This window comes from Myotis daubentonii, chromosome 12 (genome assembly GCF_963259705.1).
Source record: "Myotis daubentonii chromosome 12, mMyoDau2.1, whole genome shotgun sequence".
In the NCBI taxonomy this organism is placed as follows: Eukaryota; Metazoa; Chordata; class Mammalia; order Chiroptera; family Vespertilionidae; genus Myotis; species Myotis daubentonii.
The window spans coordinates 78440218-78467149 of NC_081851.1; the positions used below are offsets into that span (position 1 = coordinate 78440218).

The 26932-nt window shown below is 59.7% G+C and overlaps 2 protein-coding genes across 11 annotated transcripts in view; one reads left to right on the forward strand and one right to left on the reverse strand.

The window, feature by feature from the left end:
* The first annotated feature begins 110 nt into the window (after positions 1-110).
* On the forward strand, positions 111-6443 carry ITGB1BP1 (integrin subunit beta 1 binding protein 1). 3 transcript variants are annotated; one of them, XM_059660586.1, is made up of 7 exons: positions 111-250; positions 1194-1294; positions 2148-2226; positions 3475-3611; positions 5119-5211; positions 5704-5853; positions 6222-6443. In XM_059660586.1, exons 2-7 carry the CDS (start codon positions 1223-1225, stop codon positions 6291-6293), a joined length of 603 nt encoding a protein of 200 aa, XP_059516569.1. In that variant the 5' UTR covers positions 111-250; positions 1194-1222; the 3' UTR covers positions 6294-6443. The 3 variants fall into 3 exon arrangements, with proteins under 3 accessions (XP_059516569.1, XP_059516572.1, XP_059516570.1); XM_059660587.1 differs by lacking the exon at positions 111-250 and adding an exon at positions 436-457; XM_059660589.1 differs by lacking the exon at positions 5704-5853.
* A 410-nt stretch (positions 6444-6853) lies between these two features.
* ASAP2 (ArfGAP with SH3 domain, ankyrin repeat and PH domain 2) overlaps positions 6854-26932 on the reverse strand; it is a 91459-nt gene continuing 71380 nt past the window's right edge. For 3 of the 8 annotated variants that reach the window (XM_059660568.1, XM_059660571.1, XM_059660575.1), the window contains 13 exons: positions 24821-24915; positions 23427-23616; positions 22858-22943; positions 21980-22095; positions 20580-20647; positions 19949-20062; positions 18372-18579; positions 16277-16408; positions 14393-14555; positions 10897-10946; positions 10397-10488; positions 9727-9849; positions 6854-9119 (listed from right to left, as the gene is read on the reverse strand). In XM_059660568.1, the coding sequence (XP_059516551.1) occupies positions 9045-9119; positions 9727-9849; positions 10397-10488; positions 10897-10946; positions 14393-14555; positions 16277-16408; positions 18372-18579; positions 19949-20062; positions 20580-20647; positions 21980-22095; positions 22858-22943; positions 23427-23616; positions 24821-24915 (1512 nt within the window). In that variant the 3' untranslated portion in view covers positions 6854-9044. The remainder of the gene's footprint in view (positions 9120-9726; positions 9850-10396; positions 10489-10896; positions 10947-14392; positions 14556-16276; positions 16409-18371; positions 18580-19948; positions 20063-20579; positions 20648-21979; positions 22096-22857; positions 22944-23426; positions 23617-24820; positions 24916-26932) is intronic. The other 5 variants (XM_059660569.1, XM_059660572.1, XM_059660570.1 and 2 more) reach the window with 3 other exon arrangements.

Below are 26932 nucleotides of genomic sequence, written 5' to 3' on the forward strand. Positions count from 1 at the left end.
CTCCCCTCAACTTCCGGCAGGAGATCCCGCCTCGCGAGGTTCCTCCCCACTCGGAGTCCAGAGACCTGGGGCGGGGCCAGGAGTGCGCCTGCGCGAGGTCTCGGAGGCGGGCCTGGTGGGCGGGGCCAGGGGACCGGAAAAGCTGGCGCTGGAATCGGGAGCGGGAGCGGGAGCGGCTGCCCCCGCGCGGGCGGCGAGGCGCTGGGTGTCCGACCGCAGACGACCCCAGGGATGGGCCAGCGGCTGTGAGGTGAGGGCCCGGCCCTCGCCGCGCCTGGGCGGAGCCCGGCCGGGACCGCGAGCCCCGAGGGGGGCCGGCGGCGGGGCGGATGGGTGAGGCCGCGGTGTCTACGGGGACCCGCCCTCCCTGGTCGGGAATCCAGGCCCCGAGGCGGCGCGTGACGGGCGGCGGAGCCGGGGAGCGGGCCGGGGCCTGCGGGAGGATGCGGTGCCCGGGGTGACCCATTCTTGTCTGGGCGGGGACCGCAGCTCCAGTGGCCACGGTGGCGCGCGTGGGAGGGGCGCGGGGCCGCCCTCCGTGTCCGGCTCTGCTTTGCGGGGCCGAAGCGCACCCGCTTTCCGCGCTGGCGCCCGTCTGTGTCTCTGCCGCTCAGGCCCAGGGAGGCGCCGGCCTTGTTCGCCGTCTGTCGTCCTGCGCCCCCCGCGCGTGGCGGGCACCGCGCCGGCGGGGAGCGCGGGAGGCGGCTGGGGGCCGGGGGGCTCGGAGTCCGGCCTGGCGGTCCCAGGCTTGGCCCCGCCCACCGGGGTGGTCCTGGGGCCGCGTTTAAAGGGGCTGCGCCCCACCGCCTGGATGGGCACCGCCGCCGCCTGGATGGGCACCCGCACTGTCTCCCGGGCCCCGCCCTGCCGTTTGCAGGACGCGCACCGCGCCGCAGTGTCTGGAATTGATGAACGAGAAGCGAGGCGCTCAAGTATTTTGAGAGTTAAATGGCATCTGTCCGTTGCTTCCGAAAACAGTGCCTGTAGGGACGACACCTGCAGGGATGACAAGGTGTCTGCCCCTTTGGGGTTAGGTTTTTAGAATTCAGAAAGAAACAGTGGAAATAAGGATAGCACCCACATTGTGAGCGCCAACATTTCCCAGCGAGGGGAAGGGATAGTGTCTATGCCTGTTCTGCATGAAGTGGTTTAAAGCTGCTCTTCCTGGTATAACGGGACGTTTGTTTTCCTAGGGGAGCGCCTGGACCACGCCGTAGTGACCATGTTTCGGAAAGGCAAAAAGCGGCACAGTAGTAGCAGCTCCCAAAGTAGTGAGATCAGTACTAAGAGCAAGGTAGGGGCGGGCGCTGCGGATTCGGTCTCTGCTGAGGTGCACGGAGGATGCTAACCTGGCAGGCCTGCGCGTGTAGCCTTCGAACGAGGGGTGTTCTAACAGTCACCTTTTTTTTTTTTTTTTTCAGTAGAGACACATTCTGTGCTTGATTTCATTTGGTCTCGGTAGACTTTCTGAAATCCCTAAATCCACTAACCAAGGTGGGACAGGACCTGTAAATGATCTTGTAGAAACAAACACCGCTTTTTAAATTTTTTTTTAATGTGATAGAAATTGCATGCAATTAAGGGGGCTGCCCTCCTTGAATCGTAGGGGTCGTGGTGTGTGCGTGTAGCTGTAGTTCCGCACTAACGCGTATGCTGCTTTGTATTTTGCTTGGCAGTGTTGCTGGGGTTCCTTTGCAGCTCACATGGGTGTTCTGGCCTGCCAGCCTGCGTGTGGGCTGGTGCAGGCTGGGATTTTCCGGAAGCGCTGGGGTGGGGCCCAGGAGCCCTGCCGGGATGGGAGGTCTGGGGTATGGTGGAGGCGTGACCCTGGGTAAATCGCTGCACCTCTCCGGTCGCCGCTCACTTCTTCAGCAGGGTGCTCCGCGGGGCCAGCGGAGATAAGGGGAAGCCAGGTGTAGATTTGCACATACGAGGTAAGTATCAGGTGTCTGTAAGGAGGCAGAGGCACTGGCTCTGATTGAGGTCGGCCGTGGGGACAGCGCCTTTACCCGGGACTGCTACGGGAGAGCAGCTGGGGTTATGTATTCATTCAGCTATGATACATAGTCTGAGTGTTCGGTAGAGAACTTGACAGAAGACAGTGCCTCTAATTATGATTAAATGCTGGTTTGCTTCTAATTTCTCAGTCTGTGGACTCCAGCCTCGGGGGCCTTTCTCGGTCCAGCACGGTGGCCAGCCTGGACACGGACTCCACCAAAAGCTCAGGTACAGGAAGGGCGGGGTCATGCGTCCTCTGAGGCTCACACCGTTTCATCCGGTGGCACGAGTTCTGGTGTGTTTGAGTTTCTTTCTCTCCTCTGCCATTTTTGACAAGAGTTTAGAAACGCCCAGGACCTGGTGGAATGAGGGTTGTGGGGTGTGTGTGAGGTGGTTAGTGAAAGCCGTTGGCCGGGGCAGGTGCCAAACTGCTCTTAACGGTCCTGGAGCAAAGCCTGCAGAGCACATGGCGGTGACCGTTGGGAAGTCTCACAATCGCTTTCTAAGAAATGGGGCGGCAGCCCATGGATCCCATTGTTTATGGGTTTAGGACAAATGCCCCGCTGACGAGAAGGATTAAGGAGCCGTTTGCCCAGAAGACGCCAGCTTGTAAGCCCCAGGAGCACATGTGATTAAGTGTAGCATCTCTCAGACACTTGAAGACATGTATGCAGGCACCGCAATGAGCAGCTCTTTAGAAATTAAAAGACGGCTTCTAACTACCAACAGCTAGTATCTACTTGGAAATACACGTTTATCTGTCTAAACTCCCACTGTTTCTTTCAGGATCATAGACTTGTCCATCTGTAAAAGTTGGGAGCAGGGAGAGAATAAACATAGGATGTAAAATAGAATATATGGTAGAAGCACAAGGTCTGTTACCTTCCAGATGCCTTTAAAATATTAGAAATGTGGCTGGGCACCTTTCTTACATGAACATCACCTACAAGTCATCACACAGTATTTATTTCCTTACTGTGGCAGCAGCACAAACATTTTGGTGATTTTGTATTGACTACGTTTTATAGCTCGCACACTTCTTCATCCTTCACCATCGGTTAAGGGACTTCCTGTCCAGCATTATTCCTTCTGCATTAAAAACAAATTGCCTTTTCTGGTTCAGTGGTAGAGATAGAGCAGGTTTCCTGAATCAGAAAAGCAAGGTCATCGTTAACATGGTAAAGAGGGAGAAGCAGCCAGAAAACAATGGTGTCATTATGCATCAGAAAGGGACTCATCATTATCTAGTTGACACCTTTCTCGTTTGTTTGAAACGAAAGATATTAATTAATTTACTCCTATTTAGATTTTCATATTTAGCAATATTGTAACTGAGGAAGAGGTTAGTGAGATTTTAAGTTCTTTCCCATTCTATAAAAAAACTGTATGTCAGGAAATTTATTTTTGTTAGTCCGTTTCTTATTGGCAGGGATCGGGGATAGGAAAGTCTTACTCTGAATTTTCGCTCACCTTTAGGACAAAGCAACAACAACTCAGACACCTGTGCGGAATTCCGAATAAGATACGTCGGTGCCATTGAGAAACTGAAACTCTCTGAAGGAAAACGTCTGGAAGGGCCACTGGACCTGATAAATTATATAGACGTTGCCCAGGTAAAGACAAAAATGTTCCAGTTTATAGGATTCTAGAGCGTAAACTCTGGCTTTGGAGAAACACATGGCTTGTCCCCAAGCCTGGCTACCTCACAGTTACAATGTGGGTGACGGAGGCACAGGGGTCCTGGACCATGGTCGCCTGGGAACAGCCGTTCCTTCCCACAAACAGGACTTTTCACTTTTTCTGGGGCCGACGCACCTCGTTTCAGTGAGGCACGGAGCCGCGGCGGGTGACATGCACAGGCTTGTCTGTAACGCCGCCTGCCCCTTCCCAGATCTCCGCCGACTCGGTTAGCTCCTCGGTCATCTTCAGCGGCGACCTAGCGCACCTACTTATTCCCGCCGTTCCGTGAGAACTGAGGCCCAGGAGGTGGAAGGGGAAGTGCGTGTCTGCTCCCTAACGGAGGTGTCGGGCCAGGGAAGGTCCCCTATCAGGCCACAGTGCCGGAGCCTGAGAACCGCTGTTCTCCGAGGCCATGGCCAAGGGGTCATTGTTTCATGTCCTCAGGAGTCTCATCGGTGAGGAAATCGCCGTTCGAACTTGCCATGTCACAGACCGAGCCTTTGGCAGTCGGGCTAGCACGGTTAGTGTCCCAGGTTTAGTGTGGAATATAGTGGTTCCTACAACGCGCCAACTAACGTCACTGTGACGCTGGGAGATTGCTCGTGTTTCCCCAGACCACACTAGGCTTCTTTTCCTTCCGATGGACTGCTCACTCCTGTCACCGGAGAAATGGGCTTGTCCCGGTCACTGGCTGTAGCATTACTGTTATCCCGTCCTTCCATTCCTGGAACTGCCTTAAACTGTGAGAAGTGACTGGGGGGGGTCCCCGCAGCACTGTGAGCACCCCAGAACTGAGGCAAGTGGGCATTGCTCCTTTACCACAGTGGCTTCGATGTAGGCAAACGGTTCCCTGAAACACTTACAGTCGGAGCATCTACTGATGCCAATGGGACCTGATGTTAGAGGAGACAAGTGAGGCCGCATTCTCGTGTCGGAGAGAACCGGTCAGTCGGAGAGAGCTCACACTGCTAATGGATGGGCTGGAGGGCGAGCACCTGTCCATCAAGCACTGTTTCCTCACCCAAACCCTGGGGCGCGGGGAGCGCCGGGCAGAGCCGACCCCTGGGTGCGCTATCACGCGGCTGCGAAAGATGGTTCCTGCGGTGTGCTCCCTGACCGCGTGCTGACATGAGTATGAACTATTTCTTCTAAGTGAGCCACTAACCCTCACCCGGATCGGAGAGGGGTCGGAGGCTGTAATGAGGCTTAATCCCCGCGGGAGAGAAAAGGCCCTGGAGTGCATGGGTCTGAATTTTGCTCACATTTGTTGGCTGTAAAAAAAAGGGGGGGGGGGCAGTTTCTGCCTCTTTGGAGAGACGTTCTTGCTGCGCTGCTGTGTGCGCTGCGTTCTTTAAAGAGCTTGGGGTCTGTGAGCCAGGTCCTAAGGCGGGTTTACGGTCACGGTTTTGAGTGCGCGCCCGTCCCTGCTTTTACCTACAGCAAGATGGGAAGCTGCCTTTCGTTCCCCTGGAGGAAGAAGTGATTATGGGCGTTTCCAAGTACGGCATCAAAGTATCCACACCCGATCAGTATGTACGTGATCAGGAAGGATGTCTGGGGTGTGGGGGCGGGGGGGGGGGTCAGGGCCACTGGCCGCTGGCCTGCTCCTGTCTGCAGAGCCGGGGGTTTGGCACGTGCCTGGCCTCTGGTCCAAAAAGCCGCCCGTTTCTTAGGGTGGGTGGAGGGAGCTTCCCTTTGGCGCTCCTGTGTGGTGGGGCCCAGGCCAGCACCTCTGCTGTCCACAGGCCTGTTAACTTGGAACCCCATCCCCTGCCAGTTCAGGAGGGCCGCCAGCTGGGGGCTGGGCGGGGAGGACTGAGTGGTGAACTTGGGTCGCCTGACTCCTGTCTTTCTGGAGTCTAAGGGGCCAGGGGTAACCCCGGGGCTGAGCGACTGGGATGCCCTTTGGGCGGAAACCTGATCTTGTGTTTCCAAGCCTCACAGAAAACTTGTGCAGGGGAAAGGGTGTCCTTAGGGATGGAGACGCGCGCGCGCGCGCCATCACGGTCTCTCCTCCCGCTGCAGGACGTGCTGCACCGGCACGCCCTCTACCTGATCATCCGGATGGTGTGCTACGACGACGGCCTGGGGGCGGGGAAGAGCCTGCTGGCGCTGAAGACCACCGATGCCAGCAACGAGGAGGTCAGCCTGTGGGTGTACCAGTGCAGCAGCCTGGTGAGCTTCAGTCTCCGTGGTTCTCTCACTCGCCAAACAGTCGGAAAACCAGAGGCTGCAAGACGCTCTCCACGTGTCTGACCCCGGCATACGCGCACACGTGGCCGTCAGCCTGCTGTCCGGGCCTCCTGCAGGCGACCGTGTGCGGGTCAGAGGTTCAGGGTGCACACACAGCAGAGGGGGGGAGGGGGTCCTCTGGGGCAGGGGCCCTGCTTTTCCTGGCGTGGCCTTCCTGGCTGGCAGTGGTCCAAGCCGGCAATGTCACGCGTGGGGTGAGAAGCGTAAGGGGCAGGTTCATACCTGTGCTGGTCGGGTGAAGGTCAGGGGCAGATTGTGAACTTCCTTCCTGTGCCTTTCGCTCAACGTAGGAACAAGCACAGGCCATCTGCAAGGTCCTGTCCACCGCTTTCGACTCCGTGCTGACGGCCGAGAAGGCGTGAGTCTGCCGAGCGGATCGCCGTCGCAGGAGGAAGATCGGCTGTTTTCTGAACTGGTTTTCAGTCTGCAGCGCTGAACTAGCATGAACGTATGAAGTGACCCTTGTTCTAGATGTTCTGTTTTTCTATTAAAATGTGTCTTATTAACAGTGAGTTAACTCAGCGAAGTTACATTGGGACTAAGAAAGAAACCTCATTTGTTGCTTTTAAACACAAATGAGCTTAACCCCTTAAGGGTCCGGGAGGTGCACTCGGTGAGCAATAAAGGTCGAGAACCTGCAGAGGGAGCCCAAGGCCGCTGCTCTGGCCTCCCCAGGACGGTGGTCTTTCTGGCTCAGCGCTCTGGCCTGGGGACGCGCCGCTGCCCACTCGACACAAGAGGTAAAACTTTAAAAGTCTGTCGTCAGGATGACATGCCAGTCAGCCTCCACCTTCACCTGAGTGGACAGAACCGCACGTGTTAAAATATCGAGACTAAAGACGCTCATGTACAGCGGGCTAGTTAGTGAAGGGCTGTTTTCCACACACAGCTTGAAGGGTTAAAAACAAATCTCAAGCCCATGTCCATTTAAAAGTATTTTATTTTTTCTAGTCAAATGACTAGTCACCAAGAAGAGTAGACTTATTAACATGCTCTAGGTATAAATCACCGCATCGAGGACAATGAAAATAAGGATTTAGGTTATACAATATGTACAGTTGCGCTGCAACTAGACCAAAGGAATCGAGTGGATGAATCGAGTATCATACATCTCCGAGCATTTCCAGCTGCATGTGGCAGTGCCCACCCTCAGCAGAGCACACGGGGTCTGCCTGTTTCCCAGTCCTCATGCCTGCAGTCAGACCTGACCAGGGGCACACACAATGCCAGGATCCCGTAGCGAAGTTCATGAAACATAAACCTGGAATATAAATAGATATCTACAACGCTTTCCTTTCTCTCACTTTTTAAATTTATTTGCAGAGAGCAAATAAGTAGGAAAGGCTATCAGCAGGGAAGTTGATGATTTCTCCTCTGACAAGAGTCATATCCATTATGCACAATAGCACCACCAAACTGTAGCCTGGAAAGTATTTCCTGGATGTCTGTCCCAGCGAGCCTGGGACATTAGATTGGGAGTGGTATTTAATTCTCACATAGTGGCACCGAGGAGTCAAAGGCGGATTGTAAGAGGCAGATGTGGGGGGACTGTGTTAAAGTAAGTGCGTGGTGCAAAAAACACATCCGTTCACTTCCTTAAATCTGCGAGAAAGTTAACTAAATGGAGGGTTCAAACAACAGAAGCTAACAATCAGTGAAAAGAGATGTAGTGCTTTAAAAATAAGACTAATTATACAGCTAACACACTTTACCTGGAACTGTGACAGGCAAAGAGCAATGGGCATACATCATAAAACATTCCAGTTCTGTCTTCCTTTAGAATAGCAACGAAAAACAACACAATCACAAACAAAAGCAAACATCCTACACTTACAAGGACCCGCGTGACCCGGGCTGCTCCGCTCCAAGGCGCCGCCGCCCCGCTCTCCTCTCCGAGCCTGCACTGCGGCTCAGGCCTGGGCTGGCGGTAAAAAGCCAGGTGGGCGCTTCCGCCCGTTTCTCCTCACAGAGCCGGCGTTTCCCACATCCTCCCGTGAACACGCTCAATGACTAGGTAGAGGTATGACAGTCGAGTTCATCAAACTAATGAGTTGATTTGATCACATACAACCTAACCCCCTAGCCCCAGGAGCTTAAGTGTAAGAACGATATGACGCTTAGAGAAACTGGGATGTCCGGGCGTGTTTCATTCCCGGGGCCTACGGGTTTCTGATATGCGCTTGGCTACCAAGGAAGGAAGATTAAATGTCAAGACAGTGTAACCACCAACCTATTGGCGTGGGATATAAATACCAGACACTAGACTGGGGCGTTCTCAGGCGAGAAGAGAAGGCGGGCACACTCTGGGAAACAAGTGGGTGGCAACAGCGGGGCCGCACGCGGGCTACCTGTGCAATGGAGGGAGCTCAGGAAGGCCGTTCCCCAAACACCTAGAGCATCCAAGCGAGTGGGGAGAACCCCTTTGCAATCCATCGTCGTCAGTTTTTAACCGAACTCAGGAAACGCAGTGTCACCCGCCCTGGAACCGAATGAACTGTTATGTCGTGCGCCACAATCGGCTATTGGCAGTCTTGTTAGGGAGGATGGACTGTTCACAACAGGTGACACACACATGCAGAACACAAGGAGCGCCGCACCCTCACACATCAGGGTTGGAGTGTACAATGCTAGTGTCCATTTCCAAGTGGCTTCAACTGAACACTGGGTGGCTTTCAAGGGAAATCTTAAGAAGGCATTTTTAAAAGGTCTCTAAAGGGGAACTGATAGCATGTAGCCTCCTAAACAACAAGCAGCTGGCGAGCACCGACGTCGTCATCGGGCCAAGGAGAGCAGGCAGAATTTCCGGTCCTCGAATCGGGTTCCGCTAATTCTGTCGATTCGGGATCTTGACTGTGTAGTTAAAATAGCTTTTTAGCTCACCTTTTAGGCAATTCAGTTTTTCCTAATAAAAGTAGAGCCGTGTTTCATGAAAATCACAAATTATAAAAAACGATCCATTTGTAGATAGAAATTGCCTGTGAGTTTTAAAAACAGAACGGTGAGTGGCATTCAAGCAAGTGGGCCTACAGTTCCTGAAACTGGTTTCTGGCAAGAGCGCGGGTACCAATGACGAACAGGAACGTCGCTGCTAAGGGTGCTTGTTCAGTAGCGATTCAGTCCACGATAAAGTGCACAAAAGACACGGGAAACGCCCCTTTGCGGCTGGGGTCTCCATCGAGGTGGCCGATCTGAAAGAACAAACGTTTGGGTGGTTACAAAACTCCCAGCTGCTGGGGACTCGGAAGGGCACTGCACCATCTGGAGAAGAAAATATTGTTCAGAAGAATCTCTGCTGGGAAGGAATCACTTGGGTAAGACACCCAAACTGCTTTCCCTCGCAGAGCCCGGCCCACTTTCCACAAGGCTCTCCCTTAGAGGGCTCTGTCCGCGGAGCCCTCACCACTGTGTCCTGGCGGTCTTAGGGGTGACAGACAGGCTTGCCATATTTTCCCCTTTAATGGATGAAGAAATCGAGCGTCAGGAGTATGTGAACTGGCCCTGTTTGAACGTAGCCATGCATTCACGAAGACCAATAAATCCGCTCCTTCTTGCTCTGGGTAAATCACATAAGTTACACATCACGTCTGACCTCAACGATGTGAATTATGCAGGTAAGTAAGAGTCGAAAAGAAAATCAGAATGTTTTCTGGGGCGGGGCTGAGATCATGGTGCACTTGCTGTCTTTATACCTTTCTTCATTTGCCCAGCGGCCCGCAGGCCTGAGGACACGCGGGCACGGAGGGCCTCACGTGGCAGACCTCGGGCCAGGTGGGCAGGGATTCAGCCCCGACTCACCCACCACTCTTGGTCCTCTTCCCCGTCCACGATGATCACGTCCCCTTCGGAGAACGTCAGCTCGTCTGGGTTGTCGGCCACGCAGTTGTAGAGGGCTTTCACCCGCTTGGGCTTCAGCTTGGCCTGGGTGCAGAAGGGGAGGGGTCAGAGGTCAGTGAGCAGGCGGCACCAGCTCCTGGGCAGAGACCTGGGAGCCACAGGTTTGTCAGGATGGGGTGGCCCAGCCCGGCCAGTGTGGTTCAATGGTAGAGCATCGACCCATGAACCAGGAGGTCACAGCTCGATTCCCGGTCGGGGCATGTGCCCGGGATGCAGGAGGCGGCCCATCCATGATTCTCTCTCATCATTGATGTTTCTGTCCCTCCCTCTCTCTCTGAAATCAATAAAAACATTTTAAAAAAGATGGGGCGGCTCAGGGGAGCTCAGGGGCCAGGGCACTTGGAGAGCCGGGAGCATGGCAGCCGGGGCTGATGTGCGTGGGGTGTCCTGGAGCGTCAGGAGAGGGCTGAGCCCCCCGGCTGGCGAGCTCTGGGTTGCGTCCTGTCCAGATCCAAAGACCGGGTACCCAGGAAGAAGCCGCCCATCCCCCAGCCAGGGAAGACCTGCTTCCTCCGAGCCCTCGGGGCACAGCCCGCACCCCTCTGGCCGGGCAGGAGGGCTGACCGCTTACCGCCTGTGACTTCCTGGGCATGGGCGCGGGGGGCTGCAGGGCCGGGGTGTTGGACAGAGGACCCAGAGCTTCTGTTCCGGAGACGTCCGCTGCTGTAGGACAGAACGCGTCAGCTCGCAGTGTGCTCCCGCCCCAACCACCGGACAGACACACTGCGAGAGCCGGTGTCGGGCCTCAAGGCAGGGTTCCTGAAACGTTCTCATCTGTTGAGGGAAAAGTCCCCCACGCCAACCAGCCTGTGACCTCCATGCACCCTCAGTAGGTGTGCGGGTGTCACAGAGGGACAGATGGGGGGGCTCTTGGCCCTCCCACCCCCAGCAGCCGCAGGACCCAGGACGGGGAGCTTCAGAGGCTCCACGGGGGCAGGGGGGCAGCTGGGAGGGGGCAGGGGGGCAGCTGGTGGGGCAGCCGGGCCCTCACACAGGGCTGCCACCCCGGACCCTGCCCCCACTCCCACTCACCTAGCGGAAGGAAAGCCCAGCCCCAAATGAAAGCGTTACCAGGGCCTCGCGGCTGGCCTTTGCTGATCAGTGGGGTCGACTTGTCAGTCCTACAAAGAAGGGAAACAGATGGGCTGACACCTGAGGCCTGGGGCACGCACCTTCCCGCCACCTCACCCCACCCCACCCCCCTCATCGGCACCGTCTGCGCTCCACGTGCACTGGGTGAGCTGATCCAATAAATTGTCTTTTAACTACGGCCGACGTGGCTCAGTGGTTGAGCGTCAACCTATGAACCAGAAGGTCACAGTTCGATTCCCGGTCAGGGCCCATCAGCGCCCAAGGCCGCAGGTAGGGGAATGGTTCTCAGGGCCGCAGACAGGAGTCTGTTCTGGATAAACGGTCTCTCTGGGCTGGCACTTTCATCTGAAAAGGTGTGCCCCCAGTTCTGCCAACCCTCAGAATAAGGTCGCGTGACAGCGTCTGGGCTGAGCCGGGAGAGGAGCGCCATCAGGCTGCCTGTGAGCCTCACTGCGTCCACCTGGGCTGGGCACACGGCGGGGCTGGGACCCACAGGCAGGGGCTGCGGGAGCAGGGACTGGGTCTGGCCGGCAGGCAGAGTTCTGCTCTGAGAGAACACAAGGGAGATGGCCGACGTATCCCCAGAGTCAAGGTCCGGGCTGTGGGGGGCTTCCTCCACCAGGAGGCTCCCGCAGTGGTCCCTTTAGGACAGTGGTCGGCAAACTCTTTAGTCAACAGAGCCAAATATCAACAGTACAACGACTGACATTTCTCTTGAGAGCCAAATTTTTTAAACTTAAACTATATAGGTAGGTACATTGTTATTAATTAGGGTCCTCCTAAGGCTTGGGAAGAGCCACACTCAAGGGGCCACAGAGCCGCATGTGGCTCGCGAGCCGCAGTTTGCTGACCACGGCTTTAGGAGCAGAGCCCACGGGGCAACGGGCACGATGCCCTCCGCCCACCCAGATGCCCTGGAGGTCCTCGGGCATCACCTGCTTTGCACCCTCCCCTACGAGAGAGGAGGATTCCATGAAACAGGTGCAATCAGAGGAGACGCCCGAGCAAACAGGTGGAGCCCTCCCGAGGCCAGGGAAGCAGCAGAGGCCTCGTGCGGGGAGGAGAGAGCCACAGCCCCGCCCTGGCCCTGGCCCTGACCCTGACCCTGTGACTTGGTCTCTTAAAGAGCAGCAGCTGGGGAGAGCAAACCTGAGGGTGTTACCAGGGAAGAGAGAAGAAAGCTGAGACGCCCAGGCCCGCACACAGGACGCAGAAGCCAGTCCGCGGCCTCTGGGGGGGGGGGGGGGGTCTGTGAGCAGGTCCTCCCGCCAGGACACACCCCGGTCCCCGCCCAGGCCTCCTGCCTGTTTCTAAGAACAGGAAGGCAAGGCCCTGTGGTTCTCTCGTAGAAAGAGCCGGCAAAGAACGCGGCACTGAAAGGCCCCGAGAGCGTTCTGGTGAATACATTTACCTCCACTTTCTCCCAAGGAACAGAATTAAAAAAAAAAAAAAAAATTAAACCAAAAATAACAAAGAGAAAGGAAGAGGAACAGTCCTGGAAGCTGAGGGCGGAGGGAGGAACACCAGCAGCCTGGTTCCGGGGAAGGAGAAGGCCTGCAGTCAGGGAACGTCCGGGCCGTGTGTGCTTGAGCCCCGGCCCCGGCCTCGGGGGAGGGGGATGGGGCCACAAACGCGAGAGGGGCCAACGCCCCCTCCAGGAAACCAGAAGGGCGCGGACAGAGCTGCACTTCCAGCCCCGGCCTCCAGGTGGGGCCACAGGACCAGCGCTGGTCGAAGGAGGTTAGCACACCTGCCTCTTTCCCTCAGAAGTAACCTGGGCCCCGGGGGTGAAGATGGCGCAGGCAGAGGTGGGCCGGGCCTGGGTCTCCAACTCCCCCCCCCCCCCCCGCCACCCCAGACACTGCTGTACACGCAAGAACGTGGACCCAACATTGTCCGGGCAAGAAGTGAACTCTCACATGTTCAACCGCCGAGAGGCAGGGGCGGGTGCTAGAGCAGCTGGCGGACCCACAGAGAGAGAGGAAAGGCCGGGGCCTGACATCTGAAGATACGAATCACTTGAAAGCTGAGACCAGAGTCCGGCCGGGAGGGGGGGGGCCCTCAGTGGCTGGAGCACTGTCCCCATAGGCCCATGGTCAGCAAACTGCGGCTTGTGAGCCACATGCGGCTCTTTGGCCCCTTGAGTGTGGCTCTTCCACAAAATACGTGTGGGCGCACACGTACAGTGCAATTGAAACTTTGTGGCCCATGCACAGAAGTCGGTATTTTGTGGAAGAGCCACACTCAAGGGGCTAGAGAGCCTCATGTGGCTCGAGAGCCGTGGTTTGCGGAGCCGCAGTTTGCCGACCACTGCCATAGGCCAAGGTTGCGGGTTCAATCTCTGGGCAGGGCACATACCAGAAGCAACCAATAAATGCACAAATAAGTGAAACAACAAATGTTCCTCTCTGTCTCCAAAATCAATAAATTAGAACCGAGAACAGAAAAAAATAGAAGGCATTAAAAATAATCACCGAACTTTCTCAGAACTAAAAGATATGGTTTGTGTGCCACACCCACCTGGTGGCACGCATGCCAACAGACACACCCTGGGGTGCAGGGCGAGCGGGGAAGGTGACCTCCTGGCGGGGAACAGTACAGGGGACACCCTGGCGAGGGAGTGGGAGTCCCGTGGGGTCCCGACACCGGCCACGTGGGGCCCGATCTCAGCAGGGGGAGGTGGCACTAATATTGATCAAGAAAGTGGACACGCCAGCCAGACCTCTCGTTACAGAGAGAGGGAATACCGAGTCCAGAAAGGGAGGACATGAGAGTGAACCCTGGGGTACTGTTAGAGCACTGCCCCCCAGTTCTTCACAGGGAGCTGGACTCTGATCACCCCGCTCCCGACTGAGCCTGGCTCTGCGACTGAGTGACAAGCAACACCCGGCAGAAGAGAGGCCCTGCCGTTCCCAGGGCCAGGCCTATCCTTGGGACTCATGCTCGGGCCCTGCCACCATGATGCGAGGATGCCCTCGCCACACTGGGAGGCCGCATACATGCGTGTAAGTATTCCAGCCCACAGCCCCGGCCGGGGTCCCTGCAGTCAGCCCGCCCAGGACCAGCGGAGCGGAGCGCAGAGGCCTCCCACGTAATCCCGCCGGCGAGTTCCTCTGTAACCTTGCGCCTGAGCACAGACAGAACCCAGAGGCTGTGTGTTGTGAGGACCTGATGCCCCAAACCCCACCGTCTGTGCTGCAGAGAAACCTACATTCGTCATGTGGACGGAAGACAAACATCTGTGTGAAGTTCTTACGGTTTAAAAACCCTGGATAAATCATGTTCAAGACGCCTGAAACCTGGTGGGACCGGCCCGTGTCACATCGCCTCCCAGGTCACAGCAGCAGACACACGGGGTTTCACGCCTGCACAGAAATCTCCGCAGAAAAGCGCTGCGGCCACTTGGAGGCCCTCGGAATGCAAGAAGCGAGGCCGGGCCAGGTGGCCAGCCCGGGGGGACGGGAAGGGAGCGTACCCCGGAGCAGGCCTCCTCTGCGGGAGGCGGCTGGGCGGCTGTGGCTGCGGCAGGGGCGGGGCTGTGGACTTGCCCGGCGGGGTCAGCTTGCTCTGCTGGCTCAGGGCTTCCAGGGCACCGGGCATCTTTGCTGCGGGAGCGGGCGGCGAGGGAGCCAGGGGGTCTGCGGAGAGAGGAGGGGATGGGGAGACACAGAGGGTCACGTCCAGCATCCCGCCCAGCCTTCCCGCGGGCCTCTCCCATCAGCACTGCGTCGCTATTTCGCAAAGAAAAGCCTGTGTTCACTGCAGAGTCTCCATTCACAGTATCGCGGGGAGTCCTCCCAAGCCTTGACTTAGGGTTCAAACGTCCCTAGAGCCCGGGAGTGTTTCTCCAGGGGAATTCCCGGGGAGAAGCCGGGATCCAGGATGTGGTGTGTGACCTGGGGGGACGGCGGCCGCGGTGCTGCCGAGGCTGAGGCCCGGGCCGGCCTCTGGCCACGTCCTGCCCCCAGGGAGCCGGGCCGTCCGGGGTCATTTCTCCGTCCGCCTCTAGACCCAGGGCCGACCCGCTGCCCAGGCTGCGGGCAGGTCAGTCCCAGCGGCGGTGGTGAGGAGCTCCCTGTGCCGGCTGCCCAGCTGCGAGGGGCAGGACGAGGCTCAGCCTCTACGCCTTACAGACAAGGAGGCCGCCTCCCGGGCGGGACGTGCGTCCTCCCAGGGTCACCGAGGGGTAGCACGGGGTGGGCCTGGAGCCCCTGCCCCCCGCCGCCTGGCCTCTGGGACGTCAGCAGCGCCCTCCCTGAGGGTCCCGCACTCTCACCCGGGACCCCTGCCTGGGAGGCCGCTGCCTGAGGAGCCAGCACCCCCCTCCCAGGACCGCGGAGGGCGAGGCCCGGTGACGCAGGAGTCGGCTGAGAGTCTGCCTCTACTGTTCCTTCCTGGTTCCTTTGCTTCAAAGGGAGAGTCAAAGGCAGACTCTAGCGTCAGCCCAGAGCCCCAGGGACCCAGACCCAGGCAGACCATAGGCTCCCGGTGCCCCTAGACCTGCCGGCACCCCCTGACATGTGAGTCAGGTATGTCTGAGCTCGACCCCCCCCCCCCCCCAGGTTCTGGGAGACCCTCCCAGGCAGCCCTGCTCGGCCGGCAGCCACACCCCTAGGCCCTGCCCGTGGCTGGTGGGCGTCCATCGTAACCGAGGCCCGTCCCAGGGAGACCAGGGAGGCTCCCAAGACCCCGAGAGCAAACCAGGGGCCAAGCCCCGCTCCCACGGCCAGAGCCGAGCCCGGGCCGGCCGCCCTGACCCAGGAGACCTCCTGCTCTGCTGCTGGAGGAAACCCTCTCCCGGCCCTCCCCTGGTTCTGGGACGGTCACCCACGTGCTGACATGGAGGAGAAACACACCAGAACCCAAATGATGGTGCCCAATACCGAGACCGGCCAAACGGCTAAAGGAATGAAGCCTCAGGCCAGTGGTCGGCAAACTGCGGCTCGCGAGCCACATGCGGCTCTTGGGCCCCTTGAGTGCGGCTCTTCCACAAAATACCGACTTCTGCGCATGGGCCACGAAGTTCCAATCGCACTGTCCATGTGCGCCCGCACGTGGTATTTTGTGGAAGAGCCACACTCAAGGGGCCCAAGAGCCGCATGTGGCTCGCGAGCCGCAGTTTGCCGACCACTGCCCTAGGCCAATGTGGGGGAGGGGGATGCGGCCGAGATGCTGGGGGGGGGGGGACAGAGGAGCCGGTGGGTGAGCCCTGGGGTGGGGGCTGACATATGTGGGGGTTACAGCTGGGGAGGAGGAGGCCGCGGGGCTGGGGGACATGAAGAGCCACCGTCCCGCTGCGCCCTCCCCACCCGGCCAGCGGACCGCCAAGCCCCGGCAGGAAGGAGAAAGGAGAACGTACTGGTCGACGTCACGCGGAGAGGGGGCAGCGGCGGGTGGACAGCGGGCGGATCGGACGAGGACCGCTGCCGGCTGACACCGTCCACACCCACAGAGTTTGTCTTCCACAGGGCGTTAGCGGAGGCGGCCTGGGCTGCACACCACATGCGCGCAACACGCGTCACACAGGCACACACACGCGTCACACAGGCGCACACACACGACAAAAACAGAAACAGAACACGGCATTATTGACCCGCTCCCTCGCCCCACGGTCAGCGGGACCGTCTGGAGGAGCAGGAGGGCTGGTTGGTAAACACTCCTCCGGCCGGAGACAGCCACGGCCACACGCGATGGGGACGCAGCGGGGACGCCCAGCGGGCGGGCGATCTGCGGATTCTAATTCTCAGACAGAACGATGTGGACAAGGCCTGGCGGGGCGGGCACACCGACCCCTTCCCGTGTTGGAGGCGGCCTCCACGTGGGCCCGGCGTGGACCAGAGGGAGAACGGGGAGACCCCCTGGGGGCCAGTAGCAGTGAAGTGCAATCATCAGAGAAGAAATGAAGCAGCCACCAGAATCACACACACAAAGGGAAGAAAACCCCCAAGCCTCATTCTGAGACGTCAGGAAAACACGGGAGAGAGACGGACAGCTGTCCACCCCTTTCTCCAGCCCGCAGAGCGAACAGCGGAGCGAATACCGTCTTCCCCGCATGACGCACACCTCGGAGAAGCCAATAAGGGGCGAGATGACAGTTTAACGCAGGTGCCCCCATGGGAGGAGGGGGCTGGCGAGACGCCCCCAGGGACCCAACCCAGGCTGCGCTCAGCTGCCCCGGCCCCCCCAGCATCGGGGAGGGTGATGGGGGGGAAGGGACGAGGCAGCTGTGGGACGATCTCCCATCAGCGTGGGGAGGACCCTGCCTGGGTGCGGGCACGGGGGGCTCTGCCAGGGAGGGAGCGGCTGTTTCGGGGGCCTGCTGGGCACGGGCCAGTCTCCGCCTGGTGGGTCTTCCCCGGAGGGTCTGACTCAGTGACCTGGACAAGCTCAGCAGCCTCCTCTGGGCCCCCCGCGCTGTGTGTGTGGGGGGGGGCGGTCTGAGACCCCAGGCAGCAGGGGAGCTGGCCCAGTCGCACAGGAGCACAGACCCCGGTGAAGACCCTGCCAGCCCCTCCTTGGCCCAGGCCGCCACCCCCCCCGCACGCCCCTCCCAGGGAGCAGCGAGCACACGAACGAATCTGGGGCTTTCTGTGACCGCCGCGCCCAGGGCAGCCGCAGAGCCGGACACGACGCCCCGAGGCTCCTGCCCCGCCCTGGGGAGCCCCCTGAACCCTGTCCCTCCCTGGAGAGCCCCCCAAGACTGCTGGCCACGGACCCGCCTTCAAGAGCAGCATGGCCAGCTGGGCTTTGTGCCGGGAAACTTACTTAACTTTGGGGGCTCCATTCCCCGCTGCCCCCTAAAACAAAACAGCACCCGTTGAGTCACACTCGCCACGTTACAAAGGTGAGCACGTGGGTGTGGCGAGCTTTGGCACGTCAGGTGCTGGCGGGACCACAGGGACTATTTTGTGTTTTTACGATTTTTACAAATTTACGATTGTTCCCAAGTTAGTCTCTTTTTACACTTCGTTTCCTGGGGGTCATAGAGATAAGAAATAGTTGCAGGTGCCACACGCTGGCCACGCCCAGACAGAGGCGGCGGGGGGGGGGGGGAGGGGGGGGGAACAAGAGGAGAACGGAGGCAGAGGAAGGACTGAGGGCAGGAGCGAAGGGAAAGGGCCAGAAAGAAGGGCTGCAGGTGACCGCCCACCGAGCAGCGCCCCGAGCTGGCCCACTGCTCAGCCCCCCTCGGGGGGAACCTGCACCCCCGCGACCCACGGATGCCACACCTGTGCCCAGAACAAGGACCAGGTCGAGAGGCTCCACCGTGTGCGGCACCTACGGACTCATGGCGGCGTTTCCTTAGGAAGCAACCCCCCGAACGACACACGAAAGGCCCCAGCGGAGCAACCACCCCGACGGGCCCCGATGCCCCTGGGGGGGCCGAGCAGCGACTAGCCTCCCAACCACACCCCAACCACGCTGCGCGCACGGCCGGGCCCCGGGCTCAGTACCTTTGGCCACGTTCCGCGGGGGCAGCGGGGGGGCGCCGGGGGCCGCGGGCTGGCTGGGGGCCGGGCTGCCGCTCAGGACGGCTCCGTACGTCTCGTTCTGCACGATGTTGGGCGTGAAGCCCCTCTGCTTGTCCTTGGCCACCGACGCGGCGCTGGAGCCCAGCTGGTAGAAGCTGACCGGCCGGTCTTCCCGCCGACTGGGGCTGGGCTGCAGGGGGGGCGGCAGGTGTGGGACGTGCAGACACACGACCTCCGGGTCACAGCGTCCACCTACTGGCGACAAGCTGGCCGACCCCACGGCTCACACCCAGCTCAGGTGTGCAGAGCTCAGTGGTTTTAAATTCCCACAAAGCCCACGGCCGTGTGAACCGACTGTGCCCGCCACTCTCTGCTGGAAAAAGGGGGGGTGGACGCGTGTCTGGGCTCCGAGCCCCCAGGGCCCTTCCTATCGGAATTTTACTTGGGCGACGCCACCGGCGGGGCCACTGCCCACAGGGCGGGCAGGTGAGCTGTGGCTGATGAAGAGGCCCTCACCTGGGGCAGGTGTTTCAAACCTGCTGTTTGACGGCAGGAGTGTAGGAAACCGGTCTGACCCTGTTTCATCGCTAACTCACTAAAAGGACTTCTTATTCTAAGAGGCAGTGAGGCCCTACCTGGCTTGCTCAGTGGTTAGAGCATCAGCCCTTGGACGGAAGGATCGAGGGTTTGATTCGGGTCAGGAGCATCTACCTCGGTTGCAGGCTCGATCCCCAGCCCTGGTTGGGGCATGTGCAGGAGGCAACCAATCGATGTGTCTCTCTCACATCAATGTTTCTCTCTCTGTGTCTCTCCCACTCTCTTCCGCTCTAAAAAATTCAACAGGGAAAAAATATCCTCGGGTGAGAATGAACAAAAAAAAAGTCAGCAAGTACAGATGTGAAGTGCTCCACCCACAAGGACGGGCCACTCGGTTCAGAAACGCCACGTAGGTAACTGGGCGTCCTCAGGACACACCTGGACGTCCTACAGGACGACGAGCAAACCTGACAACCTCCCCGTCTCACGTTCCGAGGTCCCCCAGGGAGCGTCACGAGAAGGAACTAGGAGGCAAGAGCCCGCAGGCTGGCCCTAAGCTGGTCTCTAAACACTTGCTTCCCTGTGACCAAGTCAACTCTCTCTCAGCGTCACGGCCCCATCTGAGCAGGGAAAGCCTTGACCGCATGAACACGAGGGGCCACTGAACGGTTTCAGTGACCGTTTCAGAGCTCCACTCGGTGGCCGTGGCCGCGGGGGGAACCTGGCTCCTGGTCCCATTATCCTCGGCGTGGGGATTCCTCTCCCCTGCTGGGATCGAAGCCCGCCTCTGTCTTCCCTCCACATCCAAAGGCGAGCAGCTGCCGCGCTCGTCCCTCTAATGAACGTGTGCAGGAGCGGGGAGACCGGAGGGCTGAGAGCTACGCCCGCCGAGATCACAGGAAGCGGAAAGCAAACCCGACTCTCTCTCCTGCACACCAGCTCTCGCCCTAACGCAGGCTAGGAGCCGCGCGGCTCCGAATGAAGCTCCTCAGGGAACTCGGGTTTTACGCGCGGGCACGGACCTGCAGCTTCTCGTCCACGTCGTCATCGCTCTCATCCAGGTCCTCGGGCAGCAGCCGCCACTCATACTCCACGTGCACGTGGGAGTTGAACCTTCCAGACAAGGCTTGGGTCAGCTGAGGGGAGCAAAGGACTGTGGGTGACGCAGCTCAGCCCGGGAGACACTCAGCCCGGGATGGACCTCCACCCCCACGCCCGAGGGAGGGAGGCAGGGAGCCCCCCCAGCTTATGCAGATCTCTGGGTCTCGGGTAACACCCGCTCCCTAATTCACAGATGACGCGAAACTCAAGCCCGTTAGGTGGCCTGTGAACTGCGCACAGGTCAGGGACGTGAGATCTGCAGAATGACGCGCAGCCTGGACGCGCGTAAGGGAGCAAACTGGGCGTGTCCCCCTGGGGTAGCCCAGCCTTCCTCAACCGACAGGAGAGCTCAGCCCTGAGAAAATGACGGACCGCCCTTCCCAGGGCCACTCAGTGCCCTCAAGGCAGGCAGACAGCTAGTCCCAGCTGCAGGGAGAAGTCATTCATTAGATTCACCTGGTGTCTCTGGCCGGTGGGGCTTCACGCTCGCCACAGCCACGGAGGCGCTGTGTGGCCTCGGGCAAGTGCCTTAACCCTTCTGTGCACACTCACCAGCTCCTCGCAGTGCTCGTGCCGCAGGCGCTTGGCGATGTCCAGCGGCGTCTCCCCCGACTCGTTAGCTACAAGGCGGGGCGGCAAGAACAAGCAGAGATGAGGACAATAAAAGGCACAGAGCAGCGGCCAAAGTTAAATCGAACACGACCGATGAAATCCGCAGCGCGTGTGAGCCAGCCGGGGCTGAACTCGTCTTATGATTGTATGGAGCCGACGCCATGTGTGGTCGCTGAGATTTTACAAGGTTTGCACGGATCACGACCATCGAACCACGGAAGTAGCCAACTGACAGAAAGCAACATGCAAACTCTCCATCCCATGAAGCGGTTCCCCACCGTCCGCCAACCGGAGCCCTGCGGGCGGAGGCAGCAGCCGGTGTAACCTCCGCCTCCCCCGGCTGTCTGTCCACAAACGGGAGATTGTGGGCTTTCTCCTCAGGAACCCTCAGCCAACAAGGCTTGATTAAATTTTTAAAAAATATTTTTCCATCGATCTCAGAGAGGGAGAGGGAGAGGGAGAGGGAGAGGGAGAGAGATAGGAACATCAATGATGAGAGAGAGTCATGGATCGGCTGCCTCCTGCATGCCCCCGACTGGGGATCAGGCCGGCGGCAACCCGGGCGTGTGCCCTTGATTGGGAATCAAACTATGACCTCCTGGTTCATAGGTCAACACTCCACCACTGAGCCACACCAGCCGGGTTTGATGATTAACTTTGAAAAAGGAACCTGGCTCTCAAGCAGGTGTGTGCCTTCCTTCTCTAGTCCTCAAAAGCATTTCCTGATGACCCACTGCTGCCAGGTGCCGCTGGACTAGCCTGGGCTGGACGTCAGGGTCCGCGGTGGGGACACGGGTGTAACTGCTCTCCCTGAGCCGGCAGGGGCTGGGCTGACCCGAGGTGTGGGCTACGAACAGGAGGGTGAGAAGCCCCAAACCACGGCCAAGGTTGCCTCAGCCGCAGGGGCAGGGGCAGTGGCAGGGCCTCTCGCCTGCCCACACCGTCCCTGCGACGCCGGCCACTGATGGACAGTCTAGGGCAGTGGTCGGCAAACCGTGGCTCGCGAGCCACATGCGGCTCTTTGGCCCCTTGAGTGTGGCTCTTCCACAAAATACCACGTGCGGGCGCGCACATACAGTGCGATGGAAACTTCGTGGCCCATGCGCAGAAGTCGGTATTTTGTGGAAGAGCCACACTCAAGGGGCCAAAGAGCCGCAGTTTGCCGACCACGGGTCGAGGAGGAAGGCTGCTCCCGACCCCGGGCTCAGCAGCCCTGCAGGAGGTGCCGGGCCCCTGCTGAACGGAGGGCAGGTTTGTGTCCTCAGCCCCGAGGGGAGCTGTATCGTCCGACCGTCCCCGTGTCCCCTCGAGGACGCAGGCGGGAGGCAGCGGCCGCTCACCGATCTCGATGGAGGCCTTGCCGCGCAGCAGCAGCTTCAGGCACTCGGCGTTGTCCGTCAGGCAGCAGTAGTGCAGGGCCGTGCTGCCCTTCCCCGTCTGTCTGTCCAGGTTCCCGCTGGCCGGCGACCGGGAGAGAGAGGGAACAGTGAGCCTGGGGACTGAGGGTGGGCGGGGAGGATGACACTCACTCTGGCTGCCAGGCGGCGGGCCGGCGCCACCTGCTGTGAGCTGGGGTCCCCCGACCTAGGCCACCAGGGATGGCCGAGAGGCAACGAGGGAGCCAGGCACCCAGGCTGCTGCGCCCGGGCGGGTGCTGAGAGCCACTGCCTTCCCGGGCCCCACACCACCAAGCCCCGCCGCCTGGCTCCCCTGTCAGTGCCGAGGCCGCGGGAAGCCACGCCGTGGCCCATCCTGTCCCACAGAAGGACGGGCGAGTGTTCCCGTCTTACATGGGCTCTTCCGCAGAAAAGGCAAAATTCACCTTCCAAAGGCCCGAGTCCCAAGGCTCCTCCGGGCCTGGCCTGAAGCAGGGACTGTGAGTGAATTTCCAAATTCTCCCAACGCAACCCCCCTCCCCCGCCAAAAGCACCCGTGTGCCTCTGACGTGGGACAAGCTGCGTGACCACTGTGGGGGCCACGGTCAGGCTGCTTCTCGGGCCTGGAGTCTCCCCGGGTCCCCGACACCAGGGCTGCAGCCTGCGGATCCCCCCAGGGGGTCCTTCCTCTCGCTCCAGGCTCCCGCAGGGCCACCCCACCCCTGCCCCGCAGCCCTAGCTCAGCCCTGGGGCCATCCCAGCCTCTCGGCCCACGACACCCGCCTCCTCCCTCGGGAACCCCAAGAACACCACCACCCCACCCCCGATCCGAGCAGGCCCACCTGTTCTGGACCAGAAAGTCCACGATGTGCAGCGAGGTCCGGTCCACGGACCTGACGGCCAGGTGCAGGGCGGTTTCGTCCGGCTCCTGCAGAGCAAGCAGAGGCGGCCATGCTCCCTTCCCACCCACCCCGGGGACACCCTGCCATGCCCGGCCCGGCCTCTTCTGGAAGCAAGTTCTGGCGAGTGGGGGCGGGGTGCGGGAGTGGAAGGCACAGCTGAGCTGGGCACCTGCCCTGGACCGGGGGCCTGGCTCCTCTCTCAGCCCCGAGTGCCGTTATTCTGGGCGAAAGGAGGTTTCAGGGGAACCTGTCCCCCCAGGCCCCCGCGGGAGGAGTTAGGACACACACTGCCAGGGAGACCCCACCCTCTCAGGAAAGGGCCTCGGGAAATGGGGGTGGGGGTCAGGGGAGGGCTGGGGAGCGGGGCAGGGGTGCACCAGGCCTCTCCTCCCCCTATGGCCTCCGGAGCTGCTGCTGAGGCCCGGCCCCGAGGCACCCGAGTGCCCACGGGTACTCACGCTCCCCTGAAACGGACCAGCACCCTCCCGCCGGCCTCGCCACGCGCTTACATGCCCGTTGGCCAGGGGGACCCTCTCCGTGAGATCCACGCCGTCGGCGTAGGCCTGGAGCAGCCCGAAGATGTCCCTCGTCTTGACGGCCTCGCACAGGCTGTGCAGCTTGGCCGGGCCGTCCGCGTGCCTCTTCCGCGCGTACTTCCTCTCGATGTACTTGGCCGTGATGTAGTCCTTCCTGGCGTTCCTGCGAGCGGGCCAACGGCCTCATAAACGACTGAGGCCTCTATTCCAACAGCCCACACCGTTCACTTGTGACAATTACAAACAACCAGGCCCGGCCGGCGGGGCTCAGGGGTTGAGCTTCGACCTACGGACCAGGAGGTCACGGTTCGATTCCCAGTCAGGGCACAGGCCCGGATTGCGGGCTTGATACCCAGTAGGGGGTGTGCAGGAGGCAGATCAATGATTCTCATCATTGATGTTTCCATCTCTCTCCCTCTCCCTTCCTCTGAAACCAATTAAAATATTAAAAATTAAATAAAAGCCCGGTCCCCACCGCCTTACAAGAAGCTCAATCAGGGAAGCCGTGCCCTGTGTCCATGGGGCACCTGCTCCTGGGACCCCTCAGCATGTTCAAGCAGCAGCGACCCTCCAGCCTCCGGTGCAGGCGGCCGCAAGCCCGTGCAGGCGGCCGCAAGCCCGTGCAGGCGTCCTGGGGCCACCCGCTCTCAGCCCCCCTGCACACTAGCCTCGTCTCTGCTCCCCCTGAAGTCGTGCCCCACCCCCGGAGCCGCTGGCCGCACCACCTCCTGCCTCCAAGCCTTGCCTGCCCAGAACCCTGATGGGGCCTCTCTCCTAGTCACCCCGCCCCCTGCAGATGCCTGGCCCCCAGGAGGGGTGCTCGCTAGGGTGGCCCGCCTGCCCTGGCTTTAGGCGAGACCTAAGCCTGGAGGGACTCCACTGCCCAGGCAGACAGGCGAGTGTGAACCCACACACCACCAGCTGAGGGTGACACTCACCGCACCCCCTGCACATGCACAGAACCCCAGTCCATGGGGCTTTCCCGGGGCCTCTTCCTCGGAAAAGCAGCCACGCCACCCATGTCCACTGGGACACCCCGGAAGGAGGTGGTGTCGAGAAAAAGCCCCGAAACCCACGGCGTAGGCCGACTTAGTCCCTCACGCCGGGCGGGGAGCCTTCTGCCCAGGCCATGGGGATCTTCGTGGCCTCATTCGCGGGCCAAACGAAATCACCAAGTGAAAGACGAGGCTGCTCTCCTCGGTCAAACATTTCATCAACGCGCCCCCCATGCCTCGGCAGGGCCAGGCCCGAGGGTTTCGCGGGCCAGATGTTCCCCACCCCGCCCGAGAGAAACAGTCGATGCCCCCGAAGGTGCCACTCCCTGCCCCTCAGAACCCGGGCCCCTGGCCGGCCAGCCCCGCACTCACATGTCGCTGCCCGGGCTGGGCTTGACGGGGTCCCCGGCTGGAAGGCAGCTCTCCATAATCTCGTTGAAGCCCGCGTTCCCGATGTTCTTGGCCAGCTGCAACGACACCGCCTGCTCAGGGCACTCAGCCACAGGGCGCCCTCCCCACACACGCCTCAGCCAGCTGAGGACGGGCCCAGGGCCGCTAAGAAATACAGCAATAAAGTGTTTTGCCTTTTCACAAAGACGGACAACGCTAAACCCCAAAGGGACCCATAAAACTGGAGAGGAGAGGCAGCGTGCCCGCTCCGCGAGTGTCCTCCTGCAGCGCCCTGGATGGAGTCCCGACAGGGCGGGAGCAGTGGGAACGGCCCAGGCGGATTCCGTCCTGACCCACGCCCCGCCCCCAGAACCGCTCCCACCTGCATTCAGGCCAGCGAGCCAGGACTCAGGTTCACATCCCAGTTCTACTAACTGGTTTTGGGGCCACAGCCAGGCGGGCAGCAGCCCAGACACACGTGTCCTGCACTCCAGGCACCATCCCCAGGAGTCAGGGCTCAGGGCGGACACCGGCCAGGTGAGCCCCGGGAGGGCTGGGGTGGAGGAGCTGGTCACTCAGAGGAGCGCCCCCGCCACGGGTCAGCAGGAACGCAGACAGACAGACAGAGGTCGGGGGCAGGCAGAGGGCAGGAATAACTCCCACAGGACTTGGCCTTCCCCCTGGTTTTTCTGAAAACCCCTGAAGAAAAGGGAGCGCTGAAAACTACCCCCGGTTAGATTTTGAAAATATCTGCAGGTCTGCACTCAGCAGGCTCTGTCCGATTTCTCCGTGACGGTGAGAGTTGGCCAAACTCGTAGCTCCCATGAGAATATACAGACAGAGGGTCTGGGGACCGAAACGGGGACCTGGACCAGGGATCAGAGGTCATGTCATCTTCGCAAGATGGAATCACCGTCTTTCGACCTTTCGTCTCTCCTCTGTGGCAGGCAACAGCGTCCGGTGAAGATCAGTCACACTCTGAGACAGTCAGGCAGGTGTCACAGGTGTGGGGGGGTCAGGCTCCTACCGGCTCATGCAGCCATTGTTAACATCACAGATATAAACTCGTCACTTAAAAAATCATCGTGTGGCCGAAACCGGTTTGGCTCAGTGGATAGAGCGTCAGCCTGCGGACTGAAAGGTCCCAGGTTCGATTCCGGTCAAGGGCATGTACCTGGGTTGCGGGCATATCCCCTGTAGGAGATGTGCAGGAGGCAGCTGATCGATGTTTCTCTCTCTCATCGATGTTTCTAACTCTCTATCTCTCCCCCTTCCTCTCTGTAAAAAATCAATAAAATATATTAAAAAAAAAAAAATCATCGTGTGCCCGGCCAGCGTGGCTCAGTGGTTGAACCTCAACCTCTATACCAGGAGGTCAGGGTTCGATTCTCGGTCAAGGGCACATGCCCGGGATGCGGGCTCAGTCCCCAGTGTGGTTGTGCCCTCTCCCTTCCTGTCTGAAATTAATAAAAAAATTTTTTTTTTTAAAAAAAAATCCTATTTTAAAAAGTAATAAAGTTCATCACCACCTAGTTATCTTACTCCGTGTTGCTACCACCTGTGTTTCTGAAGTTACTTATACCCGTTACCTCTGTGGGTGAGCTGACTGCAGCCTGGTGCCCGCCCAGCGAGTCGCACCAGCAGCCAGGAATGGCCAGGTGGGCGTGTGGACGTCGCGGGGCCAGGCAGCTGCAAGGGCTGGTTTTCCTAAAGCAATGGGAGCGCGAAGTGGTTGGTGGTAAAGCAAATGCCTATTTTGTCCTGGGCCCTTTGAGGGGCACCTGATGGGTATCAGCTCGTGTGCCCTTCACAGCGACCGGCGCATACCAGCTGCCGCCGGGCACCGGTGCTGACTGAGTACTTTGTTTCTTTGAGAACATACTGTGCAAGTCTCAATCCTACGCCATCCTCCGTCACCCAGGGCCCCGCCTGCGCGCACACGCGCACACCTCTGCACACGTGTGTTTCATGCATCGTTACACTAGCAGTAACCACAGCGTGTGACTGAGGACACGCTACTTGGACTAGCTTAGCTTCTTTTTTCCTTCTGTTAATCCTCATCCGAGGGTATTATTCCATAAGAGAGTGGAAGGG

Coding starts and splice junctions, on each gene's coding strand:
- ITGB1BP1 (XM_059660586.1), top strand. CDS start 1,223: ATGTTTCGGAAAGGCAAAAAGCGGCACAGTAGTAGCAGCTCCCAAAGT. Junction 1,295..2,147: donor AGATCAGTACTAAGAGCAAG/GTAGGGGCGGGC, acceptor CTAATTTCTCAG/TCTGTGGACTCCAGCCTCGG. Junction 3,612..5,118: donor ATTATATAGACGTTGCCCAG/GTAAAGACAAAA, acceptor TTTTACCTACAG/CAAGATGGGAAGCTGCCTTT.